The sequence below is a fragment of the Xiphophorus maculatus genome, chromosome 14 (genome assembly GCF_002775205.1).
Source record: "Xiphophorus maculatus strain JP 163 A chromosome 14, X_maculatus-5.0-male, whole genome shotgun sequence".
NCBI lineage: Eukaryota > Metazoa > Chordata > Actinopteri > Cyprinodontiformes > Poeciliidae > Xiphophorus > Xiphophorus maculatus.
The window spans coordinates 9642091-9656885 of NC_036456.1; the positions used below are offsets into that span (position 1 = coordinate 9642091).

A 14795-nucleotide genomic window follows, 5' to 3' on the forward strand; every position below is an offset into this window, starting at 1 on the left:
ATTATTTTACTTTTATTGAAACAATTCTTAGTTTGGTATAGTCATTTAAGATTAGCAAAACAATTGTGCATCCAAATGATTTTGAATTCTGATTCAATTTTAGTTCAGTTCAAAAATACTTTATTGATTCCAAAGAGAAATGAATGTTATTGAACAAATTTACCAATATTTAGTTGAAATAATACAAAACAAATTTCAGTCAGGCTAAATAAAAAAAATGTATGTCATGCTGTTAAAATTTTTTGTATTTATTATAGTTATGCTGTCAAAAACATAACCACAGATTTTATGGGTAAGGTTAAAACTTCAAAGAAAGGTTCTTATATAAAATGTTTTTATATAAAAAAAGCAATTTGTGATCATTTATATTAAAAAATTCCTAAAAATTTAGAGTTGTGACTTGAATTCACACAAAATATTTAAATACTTAGAATATTCTGGCTCAATACGATATTCTTTTGAAAAAAACGTATATATTTTATAATTATACATTTTCAGGTTGCATTGTTTTTAACTTCAACAAATTTTATTAAAATAAATTTTGCTAACACGTGTTTAGATCCATAATGATGTTACGTTATATTTTACGTTACGCTACGTTACACTTCCAACATACTGCTGGCAGCTTTTTACGTACAAAAACTCATGACCACGTTGGATAAAAATAGTTTTACTTATTCGCACAAAACATTTACAAAATACACATTTTCACTGAATTACAGAAACGTTGTGAGAAATGATAGTTGTAAGAAAGTTTTGTCAGACAGCAGGCCTGCGAGAGTGTTATTGAAGACACATTTGATTAGCTTTTACTGTTCTGAAATGCATTAGGCACATAGAGAAAAGAACCAGTGTGTGTAGCCCAAACTTTGAACTCGAAGCAGCTTGGAAACCTCTGACAGCATCTTCCATTGAGGGACAGCAGGAAAGGTGAACAGGTAAAATGGCTGTAGTTGAAATAGTTTGTGCTCTAACAGGCGTGTTGTAGTCACAGACAGTTTGCATAGACTCACAACCTGTGTTATAAGAATGCCCTTAGCTCCATTTAAGGCAGTGAAAAGAGTCGAATGACGATGTTTGCACTCACATTTTAACCAGTGCAGTAGAAGACAACAATGAGACACACATAAACATTAGTGTACCGCTGACAATGTATGGTTTTACACCACTTTAAATCTGTAAGGGCACATAAGTATTAATTCATTATTGTCCATGGTGACGTACAGCTAAAGCCTACACAAGGCATTGTTCTTATAGTTTTTTTCACAATTTCCACACAAATGCATGCAGATTCCCTTCAAACTATTACAAGATCATTTATATTTACAGATTTATTTGAAACAGTAAAAAAACCAACATGACAATACTAATATTCACATGAGCTAACGAACATTAGGATTAGCTCTAAAATCTGTACCCGAGACTTAATCACACTGTTCATCATCAGCCAGTAGTTGTTTATCATTCTACACAACAACAACCAAGCTTATGGGTTTCATTGGGCTCCAGGTTCAGTTTGCCCCTTTGCCAGCTTACATGTAAACAATCTATTTTAGAAGACATAATTTCAACCATTGCTTATCTGTTTATTCCACTTGGTAATAATCTATCAGATAAATAGGTATTCATTTTAAAAATGTAAAATTTACACCTTGTCCTGAATGCCATGTGGTCTTTTTGACTCTTACAAAAGCAGCTGAATTATCACCTCAAACCGTAATAAATGTGAACAAACGTCTGCTGGTAAATAATATCCACAGTGCCACATAACCTCATTTCCATATATTTGCCTCTAAGTAAATTGTAGTACATTTCTTTTAATCATTTAGTTGTGAAAGTGGGTTTAAAATGTCCCCGGAACCGGTATAAATGAATTCCATCGGCACGAAGCGTCCCGTGGCAGACGGCTTGTTTTCCTGCCAGAAAAAGACCAAAACTGAAAAAGTACAACATAGTAAAGGGGCGAAATGACCAGCGCCCTTCTCAGTGCTTTTCTTAAGTGCATAATTCCTTGTACAAAGTTTGTTCAGAGGCAGAAGTTCCCCCGCCGCTTTTCTTCTCTGTTTAAGCAGTTGTAGTATGTCCATCGCCTCACCGTCTATAATGTTCTGTTTTTGTACCCGTATAAAAAAAAAAAAAAAAATTGTCATCTCAAGACTCAAACTCGCCGTCGCTGCTGACGGAGATCTCTGGTGTAGACGCCCCCGTCCCTCTGCGCTCAGTCTCTGTGCTGCAGTCGCTTGCCTCTGGGCTGCCGAGGTGGCGAGGGGAAGTAGGCAGCAGGTGGGGGTGGGGGTGGCGCTCTTGCAGGGCGCCGTCAGTGGAGCCTTCCGACGGCAGGACGGACGGATCCTGTTGAAGTCTGAGGTGGGGGACAGAAATTAGTTAAAGTACCTCTCCTCAGTTTAAATGGAAGCACCCTCTTCCCCCCTCAAAATTTAGTATTTAGGAAATTACCACTCTAGTGTTCCTCTCTTTAAAATGATGTGGGAACCTGCCTGTTTTTTGCCGATGCGGCGCGGTCTCTTTGGCGGCGGTTCTTGAACCAGTTACCGACTTGTGTAGGCGTGAGACCCGTGGCCTGGGCCAAGTGGCGTTTCCTGGACGGGTTGGGGTAGGGATCTTGGAGATACCACTCTCTCAACAAGCTCCGAGTCCGTTCCTGGAGAAAAATGGGAGACATTTCATCTTCAATCCTTACTTTTTAGTCTCTAATAAAACTGGCTTGTCCCTCTTGGTTGATGCGGTCTTTGAACAGATTAGACTGGACTTATAAACAGATAAACACTGTTTACAGTTGACGTATACATGACCATGTATATCTACTAAATTGGATCATGCTAAGGGGCTTAATAAGAGGACAGACTGGTCATCCCCACGGAGGTTTGGAATTAAAGATTATACGATTATGAGCACTGGCCACAAGAGGGAGCTCATGCACACAAATATGGAGTCAAAGTTCATGCTCTCTTTCCTCTAACATGCTGGTGAAGCAATTTATTTTAATCTGATATTTTTTGTAATTAGCATAAAATATACCCAAAGGCTTTAGTAGTTTAAAAGAATATTTTAATTTTATATTATATCTAGAATTATTGAGAATATTTTAGGAAATGTGAAAAAGATTCTAGTGACAGAGAATGTTTTAAGAAGACGTTTGTACAGAAGAATACAAACGTGATCAAAATTGCAATCTGAAAAGTTGAATTCCTTTATGGAAGAAAGATGAATGAGATTTATTTAGTTTTTTCAACAAATTAAAATAAATTCCACTGTATAGTTTTTTTTATATGTCAAAGACAAGTTTAATGCACAAAAAGCAATGATAAAAGCTTGGCTTCTGAGTTCATCTGACATTATACAAAGTACTTTAAAATATGAAGATGTTAGATAAAGTAACTTTCGTTTTTCCGTCACACAAAATAACCGGAGCCATTGCTAGAATGTGAAACCGTTGCTAGTAAGTTAAACAAACAGTTAAAATGACCACAGAAACAACTAAAACATATTTTTTCTCTGTTTGTCAGTTTTGTTTTTATTTCTTGCAACATCTACAACATAGTTGCTATTTTACCGTTTTGATTCTGCTAAACTCTTGATATTTAGCAGTATTTCCAAGAAGGATTTCCAAGATCTCACAGTTGATGGTTGATTTGCAACTCCAGCTTAGGGAACCACTGAGATGGAGCATACTTATGCAACAGTACTTTAGACGTGCAGGCCGAAGGATGAGGGTGGCTCTGACCATCTTAAGAGCTCAAAGTCAAGCCTGTTTGATCTCAAAGTCAGAGAAAAAATTATCTGCACTGGTGTCCAAGAAAAACTTTGTTTTTAAAATATCCGCTTAATGTTTGTGCTCTCTACATGCCCATTGTTTTCTTCTAATTTTGTGGAGAGACAAGAGGTTGATGAGTTGAACATCTTTATCGTAAGTCTAAAATACAAGTTTACAATGTCAGTGTAAGTTTTTACCTTAAAGCAGTGCGTCTTTTGCTCGCCATCCCAAATGGTGCGGGGCAACGGAAACTTCTTCCTGATCCGATACTTCTCCACCGGACCCAGCGGCCGCCCTCTCAGCCTTTCCGCCTCTCTGTAGTGCGCATCCAGCCAGAGGTCTTGCAGCTTGGCATGCGACTCGCGGGTAAACCTGTGGCTCTGGAGGATCTGATAAAGCGCCTCGAAGTTCCCGGTGTGGAAGGCGACCAGCGCTCTCGCTCGCATCACAGACTCGTGCCGGTTGAGCGCCTCCCCCGCAGAGCCGGGCACGGCGGCAGGCAGCGACCAGAGGAACCGACCCAGGCGCTCGATGTCCCCGGTCTCCTCCAGGTTCTCGCACACCCGGGCGACCTGGTCGGGCGTGAACATCGGCAGTGGGAACATCTCACCTCGTCGCTTCGCGGTAGCTCAGCTGAGATGTGTTCACAACCCACATGGGATGGTATATCCGTGTGTGAAGCTCCTCGGACCTGTTGGAAAGGTTTCGCCACAACTTCAGCAGCCTCTCCTGGTATTTAGGTGCGAGTACTTCTGGGAAGACACTGTTGGCTCCACCATTACAGGCAAGAGTAGAGACAAATGAAGAAAGAGGACAAGCAGTTGCTCTTATTTATAGCCAGATACAATTAGCATCTCTGTGGTTGTTTTGAGAAGGATTATACATCCTGGCCATTAGCCTCTTAGTGGGGGGTAGTGTGTACAGAGGTGCCTGGCTGATCAGCTTGTTTGGCTTAGCCTGAGGATACACTGACTGCCAGGATGACTGCAGTGAGCAAACAAGTGAGGAAAGATTATTTAAAAGGTCTGATCTTTAGGAGATAAATGTCCATCTTAGGAACAGATGATGGAGGGAAGAAAATGTGTGAAGAAAGAGGGAAAAACTCTAAAAAGAACAAGAGGCAGAAAGTTTAGAGGCAGCTGATTTCTTAAAAAGTTGAGAACTTAAAAGAATCCTGTTAAATAATATTTTGCATAATTGACTAAGTATGTTTTCTTGACATTTGCCCAAGGGTAAATGTTGGGATATAAAGCCCCTCCTGCCAGCTAACACCCATGTAATTAAAGCAGACATGGGCTACAGATAGGCTATCCCCTGTGACCCCTCATCACACCAGTTCAAACTGGGAACGCCTCTGGACGTCCATACAGAGCAAGTCAGGACACCATGTTATTAATCTGCAAACTGGTTCAGTCCTTCTTATCTCAGTAGCTCATTAATCAGTCTAAGGACAATTTTCCCATTAATCAGACAACAGATCCTGTAAGCATCTGTTGGCTAATGCACAAACAGGCTACAGTTCATTTACCCAAAGTAGCCTAAAGGGAACCAAATGTGCTCCCAACAACATCAGTGTGGAGGTGACATTTATTTTGCAACAGGCAACCCTGAAGCCAGATATAGATTATTTCCAGAGTGATTAAGGCTTTGAGCAAAGGTTGCAGTCAGGTGAAGGTTTGTCTGGTTTAAAACGAAGTAAAAAAAAAGACCTGATGTAGAAATCTGTCGAGAATTCAGGTATTATGAGCATTGTTATTGTTTTGTAAATGCAGTTGATTGTGTTGATGACAAATTATAATCAGAGTTTCAAGTAGGAGGCATAGAAACCTAACGGGTTATTGTTCAAACAGTTGGGAATCAATTGATGCCTGTTGGATCCTAAGACTAGATTAAATTCACCAGTGGGGCAGTGGGTTAACAAAACGAAGGGGACAAGCTGTGTCGCGTGTGTGTGTGTGTGTGTGTTAGTAACACTGTTTGGCACAGAAGAGGAGAAATGAGCTCAGTGAAGATCATGCTGCCTTTTAATCTAACTCTTCCAAGTTTTAGACACTTTGCACCTCCACCGCCAAGCAGACTTGCTCTCGCCTAGACAAACATTTACCTTCATTAGAAGGAGTCCACCCCCCGCCGCCCCACCTCCCAATCTGTTTAACATTTTTAAGAGCAGACTGAATCAAAATCTGCTTAAGCACACTCAAGCCGTTAGAATAAGACGAATAATAAGATGGTTGATGAACAGATGATGTGTTTGTAGAAGTTTAGGGGGGCAAAGGGTGAGACAAAAAGCTTGATTCTACTTATTTTTAAAAAATTAGATAGCAAATATACACCACAAATAAACCTGTTTTGATTTTCAGCATTAATTATTTTTTCACAATGTGATCACACGTTGAATACTTCCAACCTGATTAAATCGTCGGTCTTTTGAGTACAGATAGCAAGTATCCCTCAGTTCTACTGTCTACAGCAGATAAACAATATTTGACAATCATTTTCTTTCTGAATATACAGAAATCCAGTTTAGTCTTAAAACAAGACCTCTCAGATTGTTCATAGAAAAAAAATAAAATCTCTTTGGCAAGCTGCTAATGAGAAAAAAACTTTGTTTTTTAACATAAACAACAACAAAACCAGCTAATTATACTTGCATGACTTGGATATATCCCTACTTGGCATAATATTCTCTTTCTTAAAAAAAAATAAAAGCACTCGATGATTTTGTCAGCAGACAAAGCAGGGGTCATGCACTGTGGTGTGCTACGCAGGAACTGGGGGTATTACCCTGCTGTATAAATCCACACCAAGCACAATTAACAAGCAATTGGGGAGGAGAAGTAATTAGTATTATCTGCTTATCATCGTTACCCCTATTTGAAGGAAAAGGGGTTACAAAACCCACAATGACACACACACACACACACACACACCCTCTTAATTCCCTCATGGCTAATGTGTAAGAGCTAATTACAAGCTCATTTACAACTCAATGGGAGCATCCTCTCAGACAGGTCTATCCCCCTGCATCATCCCCTCCCCTCGTCTCCACAATGCGGTTAGCTGTACCGCACAGGCCAAACCAGGAGGACTCAGAAAATGACTCCTAAGGTTAAAATGTGTGTTTCCAGAACAAAAGCCTGTTCCAACCAGGGTAGTGTTCTGTGTCCAGCATTGTCCCAATGTCTTTTGACTGTATTTACCAGAATAGCAATGCTCCACAGTAAGACAAGGCCCCTGATTTGGAGGTTTAGTTTTGCAAAGGGAGAGTCTTAATAAGCCCTTTGAATTTTAAACATTGTAATTCAGTCATATCAGGTTAAAATAGTTTGCCTAAAATTTACTGTAACCTAAAACTTTAATATATTTTAGTTAAATTACATTTCTTTATTACTGTCTCTGGCAAAAGAAAAAATATATCTTTAATTCAAAGTAATAATTTAGGGGTTTAAACAGTTTAACATTCTGTGACATAAACAACCACAAACCCAGCAGATCAATAACAAAATCAACTAATTTTCTGTTAATTTTTTGTGCCTAATGCCTCTTAGGGACACTTCTGTCTGGGTTTTGTTTATTGAATCTTTATGAATGTTTAAAACTCCGTCTGACTTTCAGGTGATTGTAATTTGGTTTCACAGTGTAAGCGCTGTGAATGATTGTGAGTTTATCAGGAGTTGTTGCTGGAGTTTATTGAAAGCATCCTGAGTGAAGGCTGGAAAACAGAGAGATTAACTCTTTCTTTTGGCATTAAGTACAGCTAGCCGAGAATATACTTTTCTCCATTTTATGTGCTCAAATAACAAAGAAACATCCCTATAAATGAGCATTTTACTCACTATGTGTACTACTGCATTAATAAGAAGAAAACTGGCTGGAATAACTAATGCAAGTTCTTCTTCCTGTGGACTTTAAAGTCTGATATCTTCTCTAACATTGAAGGAAAGAATCACTTTTCATAAATTCATTTGTTGAAGTCCATTGCAGTGTGATAAATAATTAAATATAATTCTTTACAGTAGTTTTTGTTTTTCTTCATTTTGAGTTCTGAAACAGAAGCCTTTGATATGTGCGTCAGAGCCGTGTTTGCGTCAGTGTTATAGTTCACCCTCCAGACGGTATCATGTTCACTGTTTGAAGGATCGGCTTAACCACAAGCTCACAGTTATCTGGCAAGCTCCAGTTTAAGCCTTTAAAAAATAGAACAGCAAATCACTGCCTGCGCAGGACTGGGTGTTTTCTGGTGTGTGGATCTGCTGCTTCCAAAGCTTACGAGTCTTTTTTTGTTCCTTATTGCAAAAACACAGAACAAGCAGGAAAAATACTCACCGAGTTTACTTTTAGTTTATAAAAACATTGGTGTTAATAAAGTGGAGAGTATTAAGGAAAATGTAGGTTTTTCACAATCCTCAGCATCATCGCAGTCATCAACATCAGTGTTGTTTTCAATTTCAGCCTGATTTCAGAAGAATAGGAATGTATAGAGAGAGGTGACATAATGATGCAGATGATTGCATCAACCTCTAACTCTCAGAAAAAAATTCATTTATTTCTGCTTGAATACACTGCAATGCAGGTTTTGTGTGATTTTAAAAAATCTTTAATGACAGCATGGATCTTGTCCAGGCACTGATTTATTGACAACTACCAGAAAACAAGAGCTTTTTTATTATTATTCATTTTTAAATCTATAACCTAAAGTGTTATGTGACAAAAACATATTTTTATCGACATCATTAAAGATTTATTGAAGTTCTTTTCAGATTTACAAGTGTCTGTATCCTAATGTAATGAAAAAATGAATGTTTTTTCATTCATTACCTTACATTTAAGCTACATTTTATTTTAAACAAGCAGACAATCTCAGAACTTCTACTAAATATTTATAAGCCGTATTTATAAAATATTGTCATTGCTACAGATATTTCTGTTGCACTGTTTATCAGGACAATTTGTTTAATATTCACATAGTCTGTCTTGCTTTATCATCTGACAGGTGTTACTGGAATTGTTAAGAGATCCACAGGGATTTAATCTGGGTCTTATTTTTGCCTAATACCATAATGCTCATTAATTCCTGCTTTGGTGTCTTACCTCCCCTGATCTCTGGATTTCCCAGTCCAGCTCCTCCAAACACTCCACTGAAACGTACACAGCCCTGAGGAGACGACCACTCAGCTGTTTGGTGCTTTTGTCTTTTAAAAGTTGTGTTGAAGGAGGACAGTGTGGCAGAGATGCGCTCCGATGGCTCACACACCATCAGCTATCAATGCTGAATTTCCATTTAAATTGTTGTCTAACATTATGAAAAAATTTAAAATGGGATTTTTGGATTTAGTCACAGTTGTATAGTTAGAAGCTTCTCGGTGATCCACTGATTTTAACTTTTCACAGCAAATTGTCCTAAGCGGTCCTCCTAATGTTTTAAAAATACACAGTGCTGTGAAAAAGTGCACATAAAGGTATTTACCTCCTACTTTTGCCTTTCTGTGACACTTAAAAGATCATTTCAGATCATCGATCTAATGTTAATATCAAACCTCAGGAAATATAAAAAGCAGTTTCCAAATTAATAAACATATATACAAAAAATGAAATAAATACCCCCAGTGGCCCTTGTGAACCGATGATTAATTAACTTTATCTGGAAAGAAGTTCACTGTCCCTATGCAAACTTGATTGCTACATAACCTGTACAACCAAGAAATCACTTAAACAAAACTTGTCTCACAACATAAAATAGGCTAAAAGCTCTCTATACTTCAATCTAAATGAATCAAGAACAAATGAGAACAGATGTAATTGACATGTATCAGTCTAGGAATAATAAGGAAACCATTTCTAAGACTTTGACTCTCTCCAGAGCAACAGCCACTGGAGAATCCTTCAGGAGTGGCCGGTCTCCAAATTTACTTGATTCACAGTTCATCCTGTTAAATTCATATTTCATAGTTCAGCAAGAACTATGAAATATTTTCATAGTTCTTGCTATGAACATATTTCATAGCAAGAAATATGCTATTTCTTGCATATTGCATGGTTTCCATGGTAGAGTCCAAGGCTAAAGCCACTGCTAACCAAAAACGTTGCAAAGGCCCGCCTCACATTTACCAAAACAAACCTTGATGATCCCCAAAACATTTGAGAATATTCAGTAAAAATTAGAGTCTCTGGAAGGTGTGTGTCTTCATATCTGTTGTACGACAAACAGCATGTAAGAAAAACAACATCAGTTAAACATGGTGGTGGTAGTGTGATGATCTGGGATCAGGAATATCGACGTCTTTCTGGGACTGTGAATGCTAAAGTTCAATTCTACAAAGTGTTCTGGACCTTAAGGTCATAAAAACCTTGGTTCTGATCCAAAGCTCACCAAGAAGTCCGTAAGATGAACATTTTTGGAGTGGCCAGTTGAAATCCAAGTATTAGATCCGATTATGATGCTGCGATGAGACCTTAAATAAGTCATTCATGCAGGAAAACCATCCAACACAGCTAATTAACACAATTCTTCAAATCAGAGTAGCTAAAATGAGTCCGTACTGATTTAAAGATTCATTGCTAGTTGTTTCTGCCAAGAGTTTAACAGAAACATTAAATGTAGAGGATAATTATTTTTTCACTTTGGAGTTTGTTGGGCTGAATAGCTTTAGTCCCTTAAATAAATTATCATTTAAAAGCACTTTAATTATCTGAAACATTCAACATAGAAAAGCTAAAACAGAAGAAGGTTTTAAGGGTTAAATAGTTTTTCAGGGCTCTGTATTCTTGTCTTTAGCTTTTGACAGCCAGTTTTCCTGAGCCCAAGTGAACATTTCACAAAAACCGACGCCATACGTGCATAAGGTTTACAAATTTAGTGAAAACAAATGCTATCACCCTCACTCGTGGCTTATATTGATTTTGATTCAAGTCGTATTGTGTGATCCTTTTGTGGCAGCTCAACCCAAGTTTAATCTGTCATACAAATCCGAGCTAATCTCCTGTCTAACAACGGCTGCAAAGGCCCGCGCGCTGAAATCGACAGAGCTGCTCCTGCCCAGTTACTTTAATGCAGAAAATTTTAAGTAACGTTACAGGTATAAAAATAAGAACAGAACATTTGTTTTGTTCTTTCTCCTGCAACGGCTGTAAAAAAGAAAGAAAACTGCGACTCCGTTAGAGAAATGTTAGACTTTCGTCCAGTTGTGTTTTGCAGACATGGTGACTCTAGCATCATGGCTGCTGTCGTCTGTTCCTGAAGAACTGTGATTACTGAGCTCCAGTGGAAGTTAAAGCTCAGTGTGTGAGAGCATACGGTTACTCTTCGCTTCAGCATGCGTCATTTGAACTTACACCTGTTGAAAGACATTGATACGGATGGAATCATGATGACTTTTATCGATCACTCTGTTTTCATTGTGTGTGTGTGTCTGTAGCTTTGTTTCCTGCTGGGTTCCTGGGACAGCAGGGGTGGGAGGTGTTAGTTTGGTGAGAGGGATTACCGATATCTGTTAGGCCTCCTTTTCTCTCCCTCAGTCAGTGTCATGTCTCATTACTTCTGTCCTCCAGGCCGGATAGTCTGGCTTTATCTGGGATACATTTAAAATGTCAGGTAACCTGGCGCTCCAAGAACTCCAGGTTTAGAGCAGAGTGATATGTCTGTACTGTGCCTGAGAGGCTTTTATTCAGTAAGCGCACATGTAAACTTGCCCCAAAGCTGGCACTGATGGCCGATAAGCCCTCATTTGTTTAAGTGAAATGGATCCCGCCATCTCTGGGAGGAGGGCAAGGCTAGCACGTATTTGGTCTCTTATTCTGATTATCTTGTGACTAAATAGTTACATTTTTAGGTTAACAAATATGCACCCATATGCGTCTGATTGTGCATTTGTGAATAGAAAAAGAGATAATGAAGGCAAAGCAGGAAACTGTGGGAAGCAGAGCAGGCCTCAAAAAAGGGAACAGTTATTTTTTCCAACAGTAAACTACAGAGTTTTAATAAAATAAACAAAGACATCGAAATGTTGTGGGAGAGGCACCAGAAAATATAGATTAGAAAGATATAAAAGGTTTCATGTTTTCATAATTAAGAGTTAATCCATTTTTGACATTTCTTGAGTGTTACCTGTTTTCTACGTCAAGAAAAAATGTTAAAAATGTTCTGCAAAAACAGCTGGATATTAACTTCTTATATATAAAAAACATATTTAGCAAGGTATAAGAATAAGCTGGAAATTTGAGCTCCACATTACTTTGGTATTAAAATTACCAAAATTACGGTTAATAAAACATGAGCATTTTGTGTTTGATACATTTTATATTAAAAATAAACGTTTAAGGTTTTTTCTTTGTCCTTTTTGAAAGGGGATCGGAGTCGAAGCAAAGCATCATCAGTCATCGGACACGTTGCCGTCTAAAGTTTTTAATTAAAAAAACTTTAATTTTTAGAAATTGCTTTGTCTCCATTGATTGAATTTATTTTCGTAATTCCATTTTGCACAATTCTATGGTCAATTTTAAATGCAGCTACTGATACTGGAAATTAGCTAATAGACTCTTCTTCCTCCAAAAGTTGTTTTTGTTTGTTCAACCTCCTAACACTTCAAGCGATGCATTCACAATCAGAGAGACTTTTCTTTGGTTTATGTTCAGCCAGCCACTGGGAAGGCCATTTCTCTGGTTCTCTTAGTGTTTCAAATAAAAATAACTCAGAAAAATTTGTTATTTTTATTTGAACTCATTTTTATGAGAACAAATTCTGACTTCACATTCTCAGATCTTCCTTTTTTTTTTCTTTAACTTTTACGATATTTGTGACATTTATTACAAATACACTGCTCAGTTGTGGCAACACAAAGACTCGGCTTGTTAACAAGCTGTTCACTTTGTAAGAAGAAGAAAAAAAAGCGTTTTTTGTGAACCAAGTAGCGTAACAACTGGTAAATCCTTCCAGTTAAGTGTCTGATGAACAGAAACCACAGACGTTAAGTGACATAGATGGCCTTTATTGTCTATTTTTGTAATAATGATGCCCCGGTGCAAAAACTTTCACCTCGTTTTGGCCCAAAGGTTCATAGAACAAATTCTTTCAATCAGTTTGGGTCACTGACTCTTTGTTTTCTCATCCGTCCAGTGAGCCACACAGAAAAGCCTGGGTCTCTACATTGCAAGTTGGCTGACCTCTCGCTCTCATCCTTCCCCTCCTTTTCTCTTAAAAAATAAATAAATAAAAAAGTACGCCCCCACCTCACCGCCTGCTCATCTCACCCTCCAGCTGGTTCCCTCCCCTCCCTCTGTCCAGAAGCTGCCAAGCTCCCCGAGCCTTAGTATGGCTAATCTAGGTGGTGGGAGGCCTCCCTCCTGCTAGCATACACAAGAGAGGGCAACCCTAATTGCTTATGTCACAAAGATCTCTGACCCAGATAAGCCTTCACTCCCCAAAGCTGCTGGGATAAACCCCACTTTACCTCACCAAACCTGCCTCTCCTGATCCACCGCCCCCTCCTAACATTTCTGCACCTTCTGCCACATTATTAGCCCCCCGAGCGGGGGCGGCGGGGACGAGACGAATGAACTACATTTACTCATAAAACCTGATCTCGTACATGGAAAAGATGAAAAAAGAAAACAAGTTACTGCTATACTTTTACACTTTCCAAGTAAAACGGCTTCTTGTATACTAGCTTCATTGAAATGTAAACTTAAGCTAGAGAACCGAAGGGAAATCTTCAGGCGCGTGAATACTCTCCCTTATTGTGTTGGGAATAGCATAGACTTCCCTTACAGACCGAGTAATAACCGATTTTAGAAGGCGAGGGTGAGATAAATTAATCAGAAGTTAAAACAACACAGGACTTTATAAGATTGACGATGATTAGATGTGCCCAGCAAAGCCGATCCAGAGCTGAGGCACAGCGTTGCGTGCTTGTGGCTCTCGTGCGCCCAGGCTCATTATCCAGCCCGGTAATGCAGGCTTAGCCACAAAACGCCACAGCGCCTCGGACGGTCGTCAAGTGCCGAATGTCACACGTGCTCTACTTTACCAGCAGATGGCCCCGTCGCCGCTGGAGCCGCGGCACTCCATCGGGTCTTATTTGGTCACTGGAGGAGTGGAAACTTCAACTGCGCCTCCAGAAATAATTCAGTCCCTATCAAAGCCGGCCTTTACTGAGAACTTACTGGACTCTGCTTTAAAACAGATCTTAATCACTAAGTAGGGCCTTTTAATTGGATGCTGGCCCTGCTTACCATGTAATCGTCCATCACCTGATGCAGAGATGCCTTTAAACTTCAGCTCTAAGTCTAGTTACAGCACAGCATCAATGAATAGCAGCACCAGTTATCCTTGGGTGCGGTAACACTGGAAAGATCTCGTTCTTGTGTAACCCGTGGTGCCGTTTGAGTCTAAAAGCTGCATTATGTTTCTCTGAGTTAAAGTATTCCTTATCCTCGCCTTAGGTTCTTGCCCTCCTATTTAAGTGATACTTCCAGAAACACCCTTGGCATTACTTGCCAATACAAATCCCTCTGGTGAAGTTAATTGATTGGATTTGTCCATTTCCAAGCGCTCGCAGGGCTTTCCGATGAGCGGACCTGTCACGACGAACTCTTCCTTGCGTAACAGCTAAAACGAGAATGAATCAAACTCGTAGGAGTCAAGTTAACAAACGTTGTCCAAGAGGGATTTAATAGCAAGTTCAACACAAATCAGGCATTTTATCTGATAAAGAAAAGCAAGGAGAAAAAAAATACAGCATCATTTTTTTAAATAAGTGAACAAATGAGAAAAATACCTAGATAATACATAACCACAGTAGATAATGATTTCATATAAATTTCCCCACCTGTAAATATCTGATAAATTAATTTTTAGAGATGAAAAAAAATCTAAGTCTAACGCAAATTCATGCTACAGTGTTCTTGCTTTGGGTTTTAAAAAAAGGTTCAAACAATTTTTATATTAGGAAAAGATCACAATAAATATACCAAACTGCACTACAAGAAAGACGGGGGGGGGGAAACAATCCCTTCAAAAATAAGT

At 38.8% G+C, this 14795-nt stretch overlaps 1 protein-coding gene across 1 annotated transcript; it reads right to left on the reverse strand.

The window, feature by feature from the left end:
* Positions 1–685: 685 nt before the first annotated feature.
* LOC102216469 (homeobox protein SIX6-like) lies at positions 686–4558 on the reverse strand. The gene is made up of 3 exons (XM_005816873.2): positions 3973–4558; positions 2499–2662; positions 686–2362 (listed from the first exon to the last, which is right to left on the reverse strand). Exons 1-3 carry the CDS (start codon positions 4378–4380, stop codon positions 2152–2154), a joined length of 783 nt encoding a protein of 260 aa, XP_005816930.1. The 5' UTR covers positions 4381–4558; the 3' UTR covers positions 686–2151.
* Between the last annotated feature and the right edge of the window lie 10237 nt (positions 4559–14795).